The 20,446-nt window shown below is 30.9% G+C and overlaps 1 protein-coding gene across 1 annotated transcript; it reads left to right on the forward strand.

Moving 5' to 3' along the window:
* Positions 1–8,377: 8,377 nt before the first annotated feature.
* Positions 8,378–10,481, forward strand: LOC114745687 (probable inorganic phosphate transporter 1-5). The gene is made up of 2 exons (XM_028933850.1): positions 8,378–9,391; positions 9,745–10,481. The coding sequence occupies exons 1-2, from the start codon at positions 8,378–8,380 to the stop codon at positions 10,315–10,317; spliced, it is 1,587 nt and encodes a 528-aa protein (XP_028789683.1). The 3' UTR covers positions 10,318–10,481.
* Positions 10,482–20,446: the final 9,965 nt, after the last annotated feature.

Here is a 20,446-nt window from a genome sequence, read left to right on the forward strand (position 1 = left end):
AGTTTTGCACTATATTGCATTACTTGGATTTATTTTTTATTGAGAATCCCAAGGTGACCGACAAAGGCTCTCATCAATAACCTTTCATAGATGCCTTTAAAAACCAAAGAAACAACATTGATGACACTTAGTATTATAACTGCCAACACAGCTCCTCAGATAAATTCGATAAATTTCTTAATTTATAAGGATGGGACATGAATTTTCAAAACACACTGACTTCAAATATTCCAATAGCAATATGACTTTGGGTTGCTGAGTGGTGTATATTATATTGTGCTCAATACTATGTAACATCCTAATTTTTTATCCTTTAGGTTTAAGTAAATATTTGTTATGATCAAATTAACAAAGGTTGAATATCTATAAATAATTAAAATAAGTATGATCTTATGTATGTGTGTGTATGTGTGTATATATATGAATTATGCACATATATATATGAATAAATGAATAAAATAACAATGTTAAGAAGTCCCATGTTGACTAAATTATGAGAAGATGGATAAAATACTAATGATGAGAAGTCCCACATTGAGTAACTGATAGGAAGAGGGAGCTCTAGGAGCCTATATATAGGTGGTAGTAGGGGAGACTTAAAAATGAGTTAAATAATTTTTACACAAAATTGAGATAGTTTCAGTAAAGTGCTACTTACGACTTTAGATGTGTTTGGATAAAACCAAACTGTGGTTTGGAAAAGTGATTCTAGAGAATAGATTTTGGAGAGAATAGATTTTTTGAAGAATAGATTTTGTAAAAAAGTGATTCTAAAAAGTGAGAGTGTTTGGATAATTGTTACCAGAAGCACTTTTTACATGTGCAAATTACTAAAAAGGGCATAAGTTAATATGACAATTATATAAGGGATAGATTTTATAATATATTTTGATTTGAAGGAATAAAATTGTTAATAAAATAATTTTTACCAACATAATTAATAATATATAAGATAATATAATTAATAAATAATTAATATGTATATATATTTTTAAATTATAAGATTAAATATGTTTATAGAAAAATGATTATTTTTTCTAATAGAAAAATATTAATTTGCTTTAAAGATTTTAAACATGAAATTCTATAACATTTTTTCCAAAAGCATGACACTCTCCAATTTTTTCCAAAAGCAAATTCAAAATGCTTTTTCCAAAACCATGGTTTTGTGGTTTTGACCCAAACCATGGTTTTGATTTTTTTATGGGTATTTGGGTCATTTTTTCCCCAAACCATGGTTTGGGTCCCTAAACCATGGTTTGGGGAGACACCCAAACACATCCTTTGTGAACCATTAGATTAGACTATAATTTGGTCAGCTAGTCTTGGACTTCATACTCATCGATTTCAACAGTTGGATCGTCAATACGATCTTTGAGGTACAAGTTATCAAGTATGCTTTAAATTTATTGTTTTAGATTTTGTAGATGGAACCATGAATAGTAAATTATCATTTTCAAATATTTTACCTTTGGATCGATTTACAATTTGAAAAATTGATTTATGACATTTGAAATGTTAAATTTAATAGTGGGATCAATAATTAGACTTTTTTAGTAAGAATAACTTAACTCATATTATATCTGTCCATTTGAGATTTTCAAGGATAGAATATAAGTTATGAATTGGGAGCTCTCTATCTAGGTTATGAATTTGGTAACTCTAATGATATAATTTAATAATTAAAGGATAATACGAGTTAAGGGAACTGAGGAATTGAATATGAATCCTCATACATATGTTCTTACTCTAAGAGTGTGTTTGGTTGGAGGGGAGGGGAGGGGAGGGAAAATGAGCCCCTCCCCTCATTTGGTTAAAAATTTTGGAGGGGAGGGGAGCTAAAATGTCCCTTCCCCTCCCCTCCCTCCCCCCATTTTGGCTCCCCTCCAAATTGGGGGTTTTTGGAGGGGAGCCAAAATTTTGTACCATTATACCCTTATGATTTTTTTAATATTCCACTTCTACCCATAAAATATATTATTATAATATTTATTTCAAATAAAAAATATATTATCCTAAGTAAAAAAAATAAAAAATAAATACATTATTATAATTAAAAATATATTATAAAAATAAAAATTATTTAAATAAAAAATTATAATATTATAAAATTAATTGTTTTTTATAAATATATTATTTATTAAATATATTTTAAAGCTAGAAAAAAAGATAGCCTAAAGAAAATAAAATTTCATTTTTCTTAGAGCATATAAAATTTGTTAATTTGATTATTTTAAATATATTATTATATTAATTAGAATGAAAAATTACTATACCAATTTTTTAATACACATATTAACATGATAAGACTGAATTTTGATTAAATTATATAATTTAAATTAAGATGTAAATTAATTTATATAATATATCAATAAAAAACGTAAACTAATATGTAAGGGTAAAATGGTAAATTGATTATTACTATCCCTCTCCTCCCCTCCTTGAACCAAACAAGGGATCATTAAATACCCTCCCCTCCCCTCCTTTTTAATCAAACCAAACAAGGTAAGGATGAAACCTCCCCTCCTTCTCCCTACCCCTCCCTCCCCTCCCTCCCCTTCCCTCCCCTCAAACCAAACAGGCCCTAAACCTTAGAAAAAGTCTTTCAAGTTAGAATTCTGAGTAACAGTTGAAGGTTTTAGAGGAAGAGTTAAAGGCTAGAAATTTATGAGTAGTTTACTCTACTACTGTAGAAATAATGTTTTAATTTTATTTGTAGATATAAATGCTACTATGACAATTTTGAGTATGGACCTCGTTTGTATTTGATTGTTAGTTAGGAGACTAGGTAATTGTATTTCTATCTGTTGCATGTTCCGGTATGTGTTGGTGAGTGGTTTTTATAATTAAATTATTTTATATGAATTTTTTATTTGCATAAACCATCTTATGGGATATTGTTTTGAAGGGAACTGAATAAAGTGAGTTTGAAAATTATTGATCTTTGGGATATGATGCGTGAGTTAAAGCTTTAATGAATTATGTTCCTATATATGTGTATATCCATTTGAATGTTTTAAATCATGTGCATTTAGTATGGGTTATGGAGGAAATTATTGAATTTATTGAGATCTACATACTTGCCACATGGTATTGGCTTACATATAGAGCTCTATGGTTAGCCACTATTATTGTCCCACTAGTTCTTTGAGGGACTGTGACACCACACTAATTCTTCAAGGAAAGACCCATGGTCCACCGAGTGCTCTATGGTCTTTGGCCGGTCCATAGCACTCATGTGGCAAGGTTATCAAAGTAACCAGTCAAATGAAAAGAACTTAACCTATGGGTCCAGTCGACAGAAATAATGAGGATATAAGGATAGATTAGGGTGCATAGATTACATATGACATGGAATCTTCATTGATATTGATATCTTTTGAATAAATAATAAGTATGTTATCTTTTTTGAAATTATCAACTGCATGAGATTAGCAGAAATATTTGACTTATATCGTTGTTGTGAGTTTAACTGTTAAATAAATGTCTATTTACTATTATTAACTCTGTGTGTCCCACTTGATACCTCACTAACCCATGCTAGTGTGTGTGATAGGTAGGGAGTTGGTTACTGAGACATTGTCTCACTCTTGTTATTTAAGATTTTTCAGGTGAAAGCTTTAGAGGAGGAATGTCAGGGAAGGCGTAGGAGGAGTAAAGCTACGATAGCGACTTGTAGTGCCTCCTCGATTAATGAGTTATGTTGTTTCCTGTGTATTGCTATCATAGGACAATTTGTGTTTAATTGATTCATACATTATCATGTTTTTGTGTCCTTTTATTTGTTCTGTTGTGATATACATGGTAGTAGTTGGCCAGAGGCCTAGGATTGCAGATTTGGTTATTTTGAATTTATTAGTCTTGCAATTTCAATTTATGAGCTATATAATATGTTATTTTATAACCATGTTATATGAGACTGATCCTTTCTAACATGGTTCACTTTTAAATGAGTTAAGAAAGATTCTTTTATCTGTGATAGAGTGTATGATTGGGTGCTGTTCTTTTCTATCACAGATAACCTTATTATATAGTAAGTTAGTTTATATGCTTGTGATAAATTTAAGTTTACTGTTAGCATGATTTGGTTATAAAGAAACAAAATTATTTCCTAAGGTTATCATGAAAAAGTTTATTTTATCAGTTTATTTAGGATGGTTGTTTTTGAAGGATCTCTAGGTCAATTTACGTACAAGGTAAATGATCATAAATCATTACTATTGTGAAGAATAAAAATATATTGATTATTATACTCTTAAGAGTTATCGCAATAACTAAGACATGATGATAGGCCAAAACACTTAAACCTCCAAGCATACGAATTAGAATCAGTAGAGTCCCCCCCCCCCCCCCCCCAAAAAAAAAAATGAGGACTTAGTACCAATCACTCATCAGTTAGCATGTGTCTTGAGGTTTTTAAAATCCCAACGTTACCATAGTCAAAATTGGACCCGAACTATTTTGTGATGCATGATTCCTAATATATATTAGTTTTGGTCATTAATATAAGAGCTAGTTAAGCTTTGAATTTGGTCCTAAATATATGATTTCAATCTACTTTATTTTGAAATTTAATTTGTAATTCATTATCTAAAGCATTCCTATTGATTATGCATATTAAATGGCTTTTATCCAATAAAAATCATGACTATATACAAAGGGTATTTTAGGAAAATCAACTCATATTTGTTATCAACATAGTAACTAATTTAACTAATTTCTTTAATCTACCCAAATTAATTAGGTAGTACTACAAAAAATACATTTAACGGCGGTTAAAATAAGCTTTTTACAGCGGTTTTGAGACCGACGTCTATGCCATCGACGTAAAATGTAGAGGATTTCACGGCGGTTTAAGAATCGTCGTGATATGTGACTTTTCACGGCGGTTATATAAATAACCGCCGTGAAAATTTTTTATTCCTTTAAGCTACGTTTCATCTTACTGATCAGGAGGGAACGGGAGAACAAAGCCTCAAAGGAAATCTCTTGCCAGTTAAAAGCATTTTAATGGAGTAAATATAGATTCTTTCCTGCCTTCATAGCGTCACTTAGCTTCACCTTCGGCTACTAGATCGAAGCAACTAAGATTTAATAAAGGTAAAATCAAAGACTCAGATATGATAAAATCAAAAACTCAGATCTGCTAAAAATCAGATCTCTTTAAAGTCAGATTAAGCATCTTATTTTTAACTAAAGAAAATAATCATATCAAACCACAAAAACTACAAAATCCACAGAAAGAATGGAGGTGAAAAACTCACAAATAAGAATGAAGAGGATGAGGCGATGGTGACGGCAACAGCAACAGCGACAGTGATGGAAGAACATGGCGGAAATGATAGAGGCAATGGATAAACGCCGACAAATATAGGAGGAGGGAGAAAATCGAGTGAGGATGTGGTATGGGGGATTATGAGCTCTGAATCTGAAAAATGAAAACTATCGCTCGATAGATTTTAAAATTCTGATAGACTTTTTACGGCAGGTTTTTAAATAACCACCGTAAAAAAAATCTTTTAACGGCGGTTATTTAAAAAACCGCCGTTAAAATTTAACGGCGGTTTTTTAAATAACCGCCTTTAAAAGTCCGCCTATAATTACAGAAATGCCACCGTCATATTTTTTACAACGTTTTTGCTAATAACCGCCGTAAATTAGCGTCGTGAATACTCTTTTTTGTAGTAGTGAGTTCTTATATTAAAGATAGGAGGGAGTATATATTTTATGTTTATTGTAATATTTTCCATAGTATTTTGGGATTCCTTGCTACATTTTAGATATCATTTCGTTACTTGATTAATTGCAATAAATAAGATTATTTGCGTCAATGGGAATTCATTGGTATGTTTGTATTTTTGTAAGCAAGATTGAGTAAGGAAGGAGAAGCCAAGTTAGAAGGATGAAAATATCTAGAGAAGGATGCCTAATAATGCCAAAGAAATGATATAAAACCAAAGACAAGACCAGCCTGTCTAATCGATTAGCCCTCAAATATATCCCAAAATCGAATCGAGTTAGAACTAGTCAAATGCTGGCTGAACTAGTAAAAAATAACCAACTGAAACTTCAAAAAATAGAAGTAAAAAATAACCAACTGAAACTTCAAAAAATAGAAGTAAAAAATAAAAAGGGAAAATTGCTAAATAAAAATGTGAGGAGCAAATAAAGTGATTTTACGGTATTCAAGGTAAGTGAGAAGTGCTTTGTCTCAATTTGTATGAAAATATCTTTTTAAGCGCTTATTGCACAACAAACCTCTGAATGTCACTCCTTAAATATAAAATATATTTGGAAAAATTATTATGAGGCCCCAAGTAAAGAAAACAGGGAGAATTGTTATAAAGTCCTAAGTAAGCAACATAACTAAAAAGTTATAATGACAATAAAGCATTTTGCAATGACAAATTATACAGTAGTAAATAACAATTACTCGCTGATCATTGAAACTTACTAGTAACCATTTTATTTGCTTAGGACCTTATTATAATTCTCCCAATAAAATAACTATAAAAAAGTTTTATTAAAACTTGTCATTACAGACTGTTTTGTTGTTATTGAGACTTTTTAATAAGGACAATACTTACACTAAATTCCTAATATTTACTGTGTCAAATTTTTAAATTACGCATGACTATACGTACTATTATTGAAATATTAACATTTAATAGTATTTAATTATAAACCTACATAGAAAATTAGGACACAAGGCTATGTGTGATTGAAAAAAAATTGACATAATAGATTAAAAAAACCAGATCTAAGTATTTTTCTTTAAATAATTATTTTCCTTCTTTGGGACTTTATAGAAATTCTCCCAAAATATTTTATTATTCTCTCTCTATAAAATCTTCATTAGTTTTATCCTTATAAGACAAGAAAGGCTATTGATAAGGCCTTAGAAAACTAGAAATACGTCATCTAAATATAGATTAAGTACTCAAAATTAGCAATAAATTACATGCCAACGGACTAATGTTATTTCTTACCCATATAAAACATTAAGATACCGCTTTAACCATTTTAACTAACCACTTTGATTGGTTACCAGCTATTAGCGGATCACCATCGCTGGTGACAACAGTAGCAAGTAATATAATTTTTACCAAAAAAATTATTCTTAGTATCTTCTAAGATTGTTTCTAATTTCCAGTTACATTGATGGGTTAAACTAAAGTACAAATTTTTATCATGAAACGCGGTATTTTGACAATTAAGGCCGGCCAAACAGTAATTAAGAAGGTTCCTCTTTGTTTCTTTCCTTTTTCCTTGATCTATTGGGACGAGCATATAGCGACGGACGGATTGGCATATTCAATTGCGCGCATGGCATATCCAATATCAGTTTCTATCAAAAGTCAAACTCTTCCTTCTGTCACCGTATGAAAGTAAATGCTCCCTCCGGTCATTTATATTGTAAATTACACTATTTTTAAGTCTTATATTTAGGACCCGAGTAATAGATAAGGGGTTAAGGTGGGGACAGTTGGAATTTTTTCTAGGTATGTCCATCATTTTAGAATATTTTGTGATATGCGTAGTACTAAAAACTATTTTTTAGGTGCTTGACATTAATTCATTTAATGAACCTTCTGGTCCGGTAGTTATTCATGATGGAGTTAAAATTACTCATGAAATAATACTTCAAAAGCACAGTTGCTTTTAAAATATTAAAAATTACACCACAAATATTTTAGGAGTATTGATGCATCTAAAAAATATTTCAGAGTGTTATACGCATCATAAAATACTTTAAGATGTTGACCGTACATATCTGACAAAATATTTTAAAGTGCTGGACATACGTTAACTCATAAATCAATGTACACATTTATCCTTTTAATTTTATATCATGTTTTACTTTAGACTTTTAATTTCATAAAATGTTTTTAATCTTTTAATTTTAACCACGTTAACAAAAGCACTAATATTGAACTTTTAAATATTGAAAAAGTATTCTCAAATTGGCATGTTAAATTTAATTTTTAAAATAAGAATGACTATTGTACAAAAAAGTCATTATTTAAGATTTATAGGGTTAGAGGACTCAAGATATTTTACAAAAATAAGTGTTGCCTGCCTCGATAAACCTTCAGATCGGGCCTAAGAACTAGGAATAAATAGCATATTATATATATATATATATATATTTTTGCTAAAGGATAGGTATCCTCCTATTGGAGTCAATCTTATTCGAGGTACTGTTGGGCACTAAATGTAGGCACCTCTCCCAGCGGGGATTCAAAGCTTGATTCGTCACGTTGTGAGGGACTAGCCCCTTCTGCTAGACCAACCCCGTTGGTAAATAGCATATTATATAAATAATATATATTTCTTATATCCTGAACGCGGATCTCATTTCTTGGTCTGGCCAACTATGTCTAGCCAACTTCGAGTGCTTAGTGCTCTTGATGCTGCCAGGGTACAATGGTACCACTTCAAAGCCATCGTAATTGCAGGCATGGGCTTCTTGACTGACGCCTATGATCTCTTCAGTTTACCAAACATCACAAAGTTGCTCGGCCGCATCTACTACACTCACGACGGTGCACGGACGCCCGGAACCCTCCCTCCCGGAGTGAATTCCGCCGTCAACGGCGTCGCCTTGTTTGGCACCTTGATAGGCCAGCTATTCTTTGGCTGGCTGGGTGACCAAATGGGAAGGAAAAAGGTCTATGGTTTAACCCTTATCCTCATGGTTGTCTCCTCTCTAGCCTCCGGTCTCTCTTTCGGTAAATCAGCAAAAGGCGTCATCACTACTCTTTGCTTCTTCCGCTTCTGGCTCGGATTCGGCATCGGCGGCGACTACCCTCTCTCCGCCACCATCATGTCAGAATATGCCAATAAAAAGACCCGTGGAGCTTTCATCGCCGCGGTTTTCGCAATGCAAGGCTTCGGAATTCTGTTCGGCGGTGTTGTTTCCCTAATTGTTGCGACGGCGTTTGACCACGCCTACAAAGCTCCTCGTTATAAGTTCAACGCCGCCGCTTCTCTTGTTCCTCAAGCCGACTATGTTTGGCGAATCATTCTCATGTTTGGTGCTGTCCCAGCTGCTCTCACTTACTACTGGCGTATGAAAATGCCGGAGACAGCTCGTTATACGGCGCTGGTGGCTAAGAATGCGAAGCAAGCCGCCGATGACATGGCTAAAGTACTGCAAGTTGATATTGAAGCTGAACCAGAAAAGTTAGAGAAGATGACTCAGAGGAAGAACAGATACGGGTTGTTCAGTCGGGAATTTGCTCGCAGACATGGCCTTCACTTGCTCGGAACCACCTCCACTTGGTTTCTATTAGATATTGCGTATTACAGTTCTAATATCTTTCAGAAGGATATTTACACTGCAGTTGGGTGGCTTCCTCCGGCTGAAGACATGAACGCAATCCACGAGGTGTGTGTGTGTGTGTGTGTAAGCGAAAGTTAGCATATTTCTTCTCAAAAGTTACAAAATCTCCCTATTTTCTAATTCATTAAATTAGTGAGCTTAGATGTGAGTATCAATTCATGTTAGTGAATCACATAGACACAGTTGAAGGTGAGATATGTATACGAGTACCTAGTGGGGAAATTAAGTCTCAGATGCATTATAGATCAAGGTTCTGAGTTAAGGTATCATATTAAATTTAGTTTCTAGCGTTCCTTATGACTCAGTAAATGTCTTTGAGTATTTTTTTTAATTGATTAAAACCTTTGTAGTTGATGAAGAGTGAAGATGAATGATGATTTAATGGATGATATATGCAGGTTTACAGGGTTTCGGCAGCACAAGCACTCATAACATTATGTGGTACAGTGCCAGGTTATTGGTTTACAGTGGCATTTATAGACTATCTGGGTCGCTTCTTCATCCAACTTATGGGTTTCTTCTTCATGACAGTCTTCATGTTTGCTCTTGCAATCCCATATGATCGCTGGAGTACGCAGAAACAAAGCCCAATAGGGTTTCTTGTAATGTACTCTCTCACTTTCTTCTTCGCCAGTTTCGGTCCAAATACCACCACTTTCATTGTCCCCGCGGAGATTTTCCCTGCAAGGTTGAGGTCCACTTGCCACGGGATATCAGCGGCCGCCGGAAAAGCCGGTGCAACCATCGGTGTGATCGGATTTTCCTTTGCAGCACAGAGCAAGCGCCATAAAAATACGGATGAAGGGTATCCAACTGGCATGGGGGTGAAGAATTCACTTATTATGCTTGGTGTTATTAATTTTGTGGGGATGTTATTTACGTTCCTCTTGCCAGAATCCAAAGGGAAATCATTGGAGGAGTTAAGCGGAGAGAACGAAGACGAAGATGAAGGAGGCGACCAAGCTACATAGAGCTCAATAATGCCTCTTTCTAATCACTAGATATAGGATTTGGGATCTTTCGGTGCTAAGGATCTTATCTGTACAATATGTTACATCTTTTATATTTAATCCCTTAATTAGGTTTTACGTTTACATTTAGGAGAAGTAGTATATTTTACAAAGTAGTGCACAAACGTATATGATGTAAATAGTTTTGTGTCTATATATACCATATATACAATACGTCTACCATCGAAATTCTTTTCACAGAGAGAGAGAGAGAGAGAGAGAGAGAGAGAGAGCTTAAATTAATCACTCATGCTTCGGAATGATTTTGTTTAAACTAAAGCAATAGCTTCTTTCAGCAGAAATTACCTTTTCGAAAGACATTAATATGAAGAGTAGTAAGATTTGCAATACTCCCTCCGTTTCTTATTATAAGAGACATTTGATGCTTATGGCATGTTCCTATATATAAGAGACACTTACAAGTTATCTCTACTTTTTTGTGTTGATTTACTATTTTACCCATATTTATTATCTCCAACTCACACTCTCTCTCCCTCCCACTTCTCTTTCTTTTAATAATTTAATTGTTCTCTCTCATACTCTCTCCTTATTAATGAGGGTATTTTTGAAAAAAAAAGTATACTTTTTACACATTAATTGTTCTTAACTAATTTTAACTGTTTTTTTTATCAACGTATTTCAGTTATTTGTCTCGAACAAAGGGAGTATTAATTAATGGGTCCTTGGTAAGAAAAGTCATGGAATCGAAGGTGACGGTTTGATTTGATAGAGGAAGCAATCAAATGATGCATAAAATTCTAAGTGCATTGTCCCTGACGCGTAGAATAGATATATTAACGACAGGTGGATAAAAATCTCCCCATATAATTAATTAAAAAACAAATAATTGGGACCATTCAAAAAGATAACGTTGACCAAGAAGAAAATGTAAGATGATTAGAAAACTTGGTACTTATAATCGGGTTGGTAATATCACCGAAGTAGCAATCTATAACGACTTTTTGGCTTGTTCGGGCAGAAATTGCTTTCAAAAGAGGGAAACAAATTTCCATAAGAGCCTTCCTGGAAATTATGTTCTTCGTCTCCATTCGTGGATTTCTAAAAGGAACGGAAAAAACAAATATGCAAGTCCTGATAATTTTACGTAACTTTCATTTAGGTCCTTGCATTTTTCAATTAAGTCCTTATAGTTTTGTTAATTACAGTTGTTGCTACCTTTGCTCCTATATAATTTGTTAATTTGTCAGGCAAACGGTATTAGTAGCTAATGATGTAGCTTTATTTTCACTTAGCATACCCTTGAATTGATTTTACCACATCTAAATGAATCTGATTGCAAATTGTCATACAAATGTAAGGAGATGGTTATGAGCAATTTTTATGTCGATAATAATAAATTTTATTTTATCATTTTATTTGTAAAGAAAATCTTTTCTTATTTTATATTTTTTTCATAACTTTTGTTTAATCAACCTCCATGTCAACCCTAATTAACAAGTCATGGCTATAGGTACTAATCCTTACACTTGAGGAAATTGTTAGAACCTGATAAAAAGGAAATTAAAAAAAATACACAAAGCTAATTAAAAATTGAGTAAAATTATAAAGACTGCCAAATTATTTTTTTTTTAAAAAAAAACAAATCGCCATCAGACACGACTGTAGCAGGAACTTGACTTTGGGTTGCTGAGTAGTGACCTGGTGTTATTATGTATAGAGTTCAGAACACATCAATGATGGATCTGTGAGTCAACTAACCTTTACGGTAAATGATCATAAATCAGATTTGAAAAATCAAAATATATTGATTGTCGGTGTCCTTAGAGTCATCACGATAAGACAATTGGCTGATAGGCAAAAACATTTAAACCTACAATTCTATTCACGTATAAAAATAATAATTAAGTAATTAGTATATTAATTTTAAAAGGACTCGTATAATCAATTCCAATGTTAGCAAGGTCAAAATTGGACTCATAATTATATGCAATGCATGATTCCTAATGTTTTATATTTATTGTGATATTTTTCATAGTATTATGGGAGTCATTGATACATTTTAGACATTATTTCCTTATCTGCTTAAAATAAATAAGATTCGCTACGTCAGCGAGAATTCATTGGTATTTTTGTGTTTACATGATGAGCAAGATTCACCATCTAAGAAAGGAGAAAGCTAAGTTAGATGGATGAGAATCAAGTAAATAAATATGTATCGTGATGATATATTTAAAAAAAAAAAAAACAAGGACAGATCGGCCAATTCAACTGATTAAAATTTGGAAAAAGTGCCGAAGAATCGGATCAAGTGAAAAAATAAGTATCGCGGTCGTTGATTCTATTTGGAATAAGTATTGTTTGTATTTGATAGCTAAGGAGAGCTAAAAGTGTTTATTTTATTACTGTCTCTAGTTTTAAATATAACAGCTAGTTGGAGATTTGATTATAAATATAAGACTCAGTTCACTTTTTTTCTCGTGTTTATTCATTTTTTCCCCAAAGTAGTCCACATATTAAAGGGTTTTCATTTTAATAAAATACACATTATTAATAGGAATATTTTAAAGAAGATAACACATATTTATTATATATAACTAATTTAACTAATTTTTTTAGTATTCACATTTAGTTATCTAACTCTTATGCTGAAGATCAGAGATAATATTAAGAATTGTTCACCCAGCCATAGTTAAGAAAATACAATTCCATGCTGCCAATCTCTTTTGAACCTTTGGGAGGATTGGCAGATGAATCGCTTTGGTCATTCTTTTGTACAGGAGAGAGACCCTAAAATATTATTAACATAAAAACTAGTTGACTAATTTAATTATATTAAGAAAATTAGTTGAGTTAGTTGTTTATAATAAATAGATATTATCTTTCCTAAAATATCTTCGCTAATTATGTGTATTAATTAGAACTATCATTTGATAAAACATTTAATAAGTATAATTACTATAGGGACTACTTTAAAAAAAATGTGAAAGACAAAGTGGATTGAGATATTATATTTAATATTAAATTGAATATCAAATTAATTCTTATATTAAGGATTAGATGTAGTACTTTGTAATGTGAATACCCAGGTTGTGGCTTAATTCACTAGCTATATTAAAATTCACTTCTTGGAGAAATAATGCTTTGCCTTTTGCAAGATTATAACTTACTCTCCTAATGCGTCATAAAAGAACTTCATGGTTTCTCTCATAACTTGAATTTGATTACTCGAAGCTTCCTCGAATAACAGACGATCATTAGCAAAGAACGTATAGGATACAGATGGCCTTTTAGAGCTGAGTTTATGATGAACTTTTCATCTTCCTTACTTTAACTTCCTCAGTAATCAATTGGCCAAGGCATGGAGCATGTTGCTAACAAGTTAACAGTTACTTTTTTATTTTCTTTTTGACCAACTAAAAAGAAAAGTTACCCTTTCCTTATAATGTTTCTGTCAATTTCCGAGGAAATGGGTACTTCCATCATTTAACTTGTCATAGTCATTAGTCCAAATGTTATAGGATTCTTCCACCTATTTCCAAATAATTATGTTGCTCTGCTGTTTGAAGATGATGAATTCGAATTACCTTGAGTAAGTGACTGAAAAACTTAAAAGTATTAAGCATGTCGTGCTAAGAAAATTGAAAATTGCGAACGTTGTGATGTGATAGACAAGCATATGATGAATGATACCCACTGTTCGAAAAGTATTACTTTCACTTCACTATCCATGTGATTGTTACTTTATTTTTATTTCTTTTTCACTCATTCTATTATAAAAGCCATTTTGTTTGGTTATCTCTCTAATATGTGATTTGAAGAAAACTAATTTTATTTTAAAAAATTTTATCGAAACCATTTTCATGTGTGTAGATATTAAAATAGTATGATTAATTTTATTAATAGTTGGAGAAATTTGGTTATATTTTATATTTTAATATTAGAATTCTTAATTTAAAATATAATGAGTATATCTATATTAAATTATAATGATTTGAGAATTTCCGGCTATCCACAAGTCATGCTCTCTTTTTTCTTTTAAATAATGAAAATTTTTGGTGAATCTGGTCTCACAACTTACACCCTTGTGGGCTTTGAGTCAATTTATTACCAATTATTAGATCGATCTTTGTTGGCCCACTAGACAGCGACAATTTCATTAGAGCTTTATATGTAGATTTAAAATTAGATCTAGCAGAATAAGCTAGTCCCTCTCAATATAATGAACCAATATTTGAATTTTTACTGGAAAAGATACTCACATTTAACACCTAGCTAATAGTATTTTGTGATTTTTTATTTCATTTATTAAGGGAAACATGGGATATTATGCATGCTCTTGACATATCATAATTTATATAATTATTGATTACTTATAAATAATATTGACTATTAAGTAGTTAATAATAAAAAGTACTCCTCTAGTTTTTATTTATAAGGAGTTAGAGATTGATATTTTTTTGGTCTTATTTATAAGTCATTTTATTAAATTTTTGACATGAATATACTATTCACCCTTCATTTATGATTGTGTATATAATTTTTTTTTTAAAAGTATATATATTAAACATAAATAAAGTTAGAAATTTATTGAATTTAAAAATAGAATTAATATAATTTAATATTTTTTATTTTGATCAAATATCTTGAAAATGATTTATAAATAGGATTATAAAAGTATCATGGCAAGCATCAGTAAATCACACTTTCATTAGTTTCTGGTTGTTGTGGATTATAGGCCCCCAATAGAGAATAATGGGCTTTTTCCCCATAATGTCATCAATTTGTGAAAGCAGCCAGGCCGGCCCAATGAAGGTGATGATGATATGGATAAATAAAAAACGATATTCACTACAAAAAATATTTTAACTTATGTATGCTTTTTTTTTTTTTATGTATAATCTTCCTATTAGAGGCAATTCTACTTAAGGCACTATCAAGCATTAAATGTGGATACTTCTCCTAGTAAAGATTCGAATATTGGTTTGTTACTTTATGAGGAACTAACTTCTTCTGCTAAACACAACTTTTATTGGTTTATTTATGCATATGTTTCTTTAACATTATCAATGTATGGTATTTAATTACAAAAGTCTCAAAGAAAATGTATGAATAACCAATTGTATTGTAGATACCTACAAAATTTACAAACAATATGATCTCCAAACATTAGGTGCAAGCATAGCCGTAAAAAGATAAGGCTAATTACATACTATGATTGTCATTGCATCAAAGATCAAAATGTTGTAACTATCTTATTTGATCAATAGTAGGAAATTATTTCAAAATTAGTTGATATATAACATGACATAATGAAACAAATATAAACTGTTAATTAAATATTGTTGAAAGAGTGTGTCTAGAGGCTTTGGTATATTTCCATGCAACCCATATAGGCATAGTCTATCTGACCTATTAGACGTGGGTCATGGAAAATTAAAAAAACCACATGATGGTATAACAGAGGGGGAATGAGAGTAGTTTTTTTTTTTTTTGGGTTAAAACTGCAATTAAGACGTAATAATTCTGAATTCAGAAGTTCTAGGAATTGTTTTTAATTGTAGGAAGCATGAATGGATTGTAAATATTTGTGTATGATAGCGGAGGTGAGTGTGTACGAAATCTGCAACAAATATAATACTATTTCCGGTTCTTAATATAAGACTTAATTACCTTATTTGGGGAGATTAAAAAAATTAGTAAAGTTAAGTATTTATAATAAATAGATGTTGTCTTTGATTGTTTTAATTGTAGGAAGCATGAATAGATTGTAAATATTTGTGCATGATAGCGGAGGTGAGTGTGTATGAAATCTACAATAAATATAATACTATGTATGGTCTTTAATATAAAACCTAATTGACTAATTTAAAAAGATTAAAAAAATTAGTTAAGTTAGTTATTTGTAATAAATAGTTGTTGTATTTTCTAAAATACTCTTGCTCATCATATGTATTAGCTAAAACTATCATTTGATAGAACATTTAATATGCACAATTATTACAAAGATTACTTTGAAAAAAATAGATAAATATGAAAAATAAAATAGATAAGAATATTAATTTTAGGACCAAATTGAATATCAAGCTAGCTTTTATATTAAAAACCGGAGGTGGTACTGTTTATGAGGAGATATTTAGTAATAGATAATACTTATATATCTATTATGTCAAGTTGTTCAACCATACAAGACCATGTGTCATATATTTAAAATATTAACATTTCACTGGATTTAATTATGAATCAACATGAAACAAAAACTAAAAAAAAGTCATGGCCATATGAAATTAGATAACTTCACATAATTGAAAAAAGAAACTTTAGCTAAGTTTATTTTTTCCTTTTAGAAATTTGCATACCTTATGGTATTTTGATGTAGTGCCCAAGTAAAAACATACAAATATAGATTATATTGTTGACAAGTTATGGGGATGTTTGGATGAAACCAAATTATAGTTTAGAGAATAGTTTCTGGAGAATAGATTTTGCGGAGAATAGATTTTGTGAAAAAGTGATTCTGAGAAGTGAGAGTGTTTGGATAGTTGTTTTACCAGAAACACTTTTTACATGTGCAAATTACTAAAAAAGATATAAGTTAATATAATTATATACAGAATAGATTTTATAATATATTTTGATTTGAAAAAATAAAATTATTAATAAATTAATTTTTGCTAACATAATTAATAATGTAAAAGATAATATAATTAATAAATAATTAATATGTGTGTATATATTTATAAAACATAATATTAAAGGAAGAGCAAATGGGTAGCATCGACTGGGGAATGAATCAATTATTTGAGTCAGGAAAGGGGGCTCTTTTGTCATCCGTGTTGGGTCCATAGCAACGTTCTAATAATTTGAGTCAGGAAGCTATTCTAGACTGTTTTTGGTGAAACCATGGTTTGGGGGTTCAAAACCATGGTTTGCCCCCAAACCATGGTTTCACATTTCCTATTTTTGTTTGGCTAATATTTTTTCTAAATCATGATTTGGGTTGGGGTGCTTGTCAAAGAGGCCAAAAGTTGTTTATTTATAAAGTTGCTTTAGATTTGCATCGCTTTCTATTCTATCCCCTAATGAACTCTATTTTAAAATATTTTTATATTATATTAAGGAATTTACAAAATAACTCATTAAAACTGCATCGAAAGATGAGAAATGGCTTACATTGACAATCACGACCTCCTCTCCATGACACATATCACGAGGTTAGCCTTTTCCTCCTCTTTTCTTCTTGAACAATGGACATGGCAGATTCATGTTTGCCCCTTGAAACACTCATAGTCTTTCCTCGCCTCTTTCTCTGTCAAACTGCTTCCTCCCTCTCTCGTAGTCTCATTTCTCTTTCTCTTTCAAGTAGAAATGAGAAATAATGGCCATTCTAAAAAGATAGAAAATTGATTCATAAATTTCTTAAAATGACTATATGAATATTTTTTTAAAAAAAATACGAAACATCCTCACCGGTTAGCCGGTCATCAAAGCTTTAGCGGTCAACATCTTTTTTTAAAGGATTTTTTAAAGTCTAATAATACAATTAATAAGTTTTTTTAACGCTATTAATTTATTTGGTATAATAGTTAACAATGATTTTTTCAGAAAATTCAAAAATTCATATTTTTATAACTTTAGTAATGTGATTAACAAGTCATGTAACAACTCTCGTAGTATCATTAACAAAATTTCCCTATAAAAGTTGATCTTTTTAATATTAGCTCCTTACGAAGGTTGTACAATAAAAAATTTTTATTTATTAGGCAATCACTATGATTATGAGACTTGGTAATATCATTACATGACTTGTTATTAGAGTTGCTAATGGCCTTATGAGCATTATTAATATCATTACATAACTTGTTAACTAGGTTATTAAAGTTATAAAAATGCCACTTCACTACTATAAAATATGTTATTTTTGTCCGTTTTGAAGGCCTTTTTTGTCTTTTTTGGGGAGATGTTGATAGAAGAGACATAGATAGTAATTATATATTTCTCTGTTTTAAAACAGACGAATATTAGCATCCATATATTTGTCTATTATGGAACAGCCAAATATGGGCATGTATATTCATTTGTTCTTGCTAGAACAGACGAATATATATTTTTTTTTTAAAAATAAAAATTTGTGTATTGCCAATTTTTATTCAACTTGCAATTATAAAAGCATACATACAGTAGAACTAAAACAGATTACGGCAAATAATAATAGTAATTTGGCACAACCAAATCATATGTTTTCTATATAAATAGAATCCACACAATCCATAATATTAAGGGTCAAAACATTTAAAACAAATAAAATCCTAATTAATTAACTTAATGAAGCAAAACGAGCTAAACAATATAAGTTAGTCATATAACAAAAGAAAGTTTTAAAACCAAAAAATCTAATGAAATCCTAACTTAGCTAAGCAAAAAGAACTAAGCATCCAAATAAAAAATCACTTTCAAACTCACTTGCAATATTAATTTGGATGATTGTAATATTCAACTCAAGTTTTTCAATATAATTTGAAGTACAATTTTCCTAACACTATCAACCTACAAAGTAATAAAAATAAAGTTATATACATATGTGTGTGTGTTTAAATAACATCTAAAGCTTTCTAAAATTCAATGTGAAGATTAAACATTAAAAATACTTAATTAATTGTTATATTCCAATCAAATTACTCTCTTAGACATTTTCACAAACATCTTATGTGCATTAAGGTTTAAAAAAGTTTAGCTAGCTTTTTAATCCTCAAAATAATTCCTAGGTGCAATTGTTACCAACAATCAATTTAAATAAAAAACATACATAATCACAAACAATTACATTAATTCCTTTTAACATCCAAAAACCAACATAATATAAAAGATACACACACCCCTGCCACTTACCTTGTATTATGAATAAGCTTAAGCTGGACAAGAATGGTGACTTTTGTGAAAGAAAATGTTGCTCTTGGTTGTGGGATGGCATTGATGGAGAATGGGGGAAGAGAGGGAGAAGAAGAATGGGGAAGAGAGAGAGAGAGAAGAAGACAACAAGCTACTAGCTAGAGAAGGAGAAGGCAAACTTAGTCACTAGCATTAATGCTGGAGAAGAGAAGTAAATACCTAGAAAAAGGGAGGGAGAGAGCTCGCCGAACAAGAAGAGAGAGGAAGATAGGAGAACGTGTATTTATGGGATGTGTTTAGATCTATACACGGCAAAGATAAAATTTGAATAAAAAAAGATGTTGTTCTTCTATTCTTTAGAGAAACAGATGAATATAGGGAGCCCATACTCATCTGTTACTCTGTAACAGATGAGCATGGGCTCCCTATACTTGTCTGTTATGGGGAAAAGACGAGTATGGACTTCTTATATGTTTCCTTTTAACAGACGAGTTTAAAAGTCCATATTCTTCTGTTTTTCAAAACAAACAAAAATGGGTGATGAAAATGACCTCATTTATAGTAGTGCTTTATGAATCTTCCAGAAAACTTGCTAAATGCTATATCAAACTTGTTAATAGAATTACAAAACTTGTGAATTATGTTACTAAAGTTGTAAAAATGCTATTTTTTAAATTTTCAAAAAAAAAACTTCTTGTTAACTACTAGTAGGGGTGTTTATGAAGCCTAATAACTCATTGTGCTCGCCTGAACATGTCCAAAAAATGCCCAGCCCAACCCAAAAAAAAAAAACCAACTTGAAGAAAAAATAGGTATTTTTGGGCAGGGCTAATCACGGGCAGAGCTGGGCTGTGGGCAAAGCATGTAGCCCTGCCCATTTGGCCCTACCCGAAATATATATAATTATTTATATGATAATATATTTGTTTTCAGAATTATAATATATATAGTGTAATATTAGTATATTTTATTTTACTCTATTCCAATACCCAAAACAAATATTACTCCCTTATATTATTAGACTTTACATTTTTAAAGTTCTATTTTTAAAAAAAAATATACCACATATTTTAAATTTTCTAAATTAACTTGTTGTGTATTATAATTGTCCTTTAACTTTTTCAAGTTAATATTACTTTATATGTCATGAAGTGATACTAATTATACTAATTTAGATGTAATATATAGATCTCTATAAATTATATTAAACCATAAGTTAATAATATAATTGAATATGTTAATA

Source organism: Neltuma alba, unplaced genomic scaffold (assembly GCF_004799145.2).
Source record: "Neltuma alba isolate B1F8T4 unplaced genomic scaffold, ASM479914v2 tig00004754_pilon, whole genome shotgun sequence".
NCBI classification, from domain to species: Eukaryota; Viridiplantae; Streptophyta; class Magnoliopsida; order Fabales; family Fabaceae; genus Neltuma; species Neltuma alba.

What these genes read in the sequence shown, in the direction of transcription:
- LOC114745687 (XM_028933850.1), top strand. Translation starts at nt 8,378, where the DNA reads ATGTCTAGCCAACTTCGAGTGCTTAGTGCTCTTGATGCTGCCAGGGTA. An exon ending in ACATGAACGCAATCCACGAG is followed by an intron (nt 9,392 to 9,744) that starts GTGTGTGTGTGT and finishes TGATATATGCAG; the next exon opens with GTTTACAGGGTTTCGGCAGC.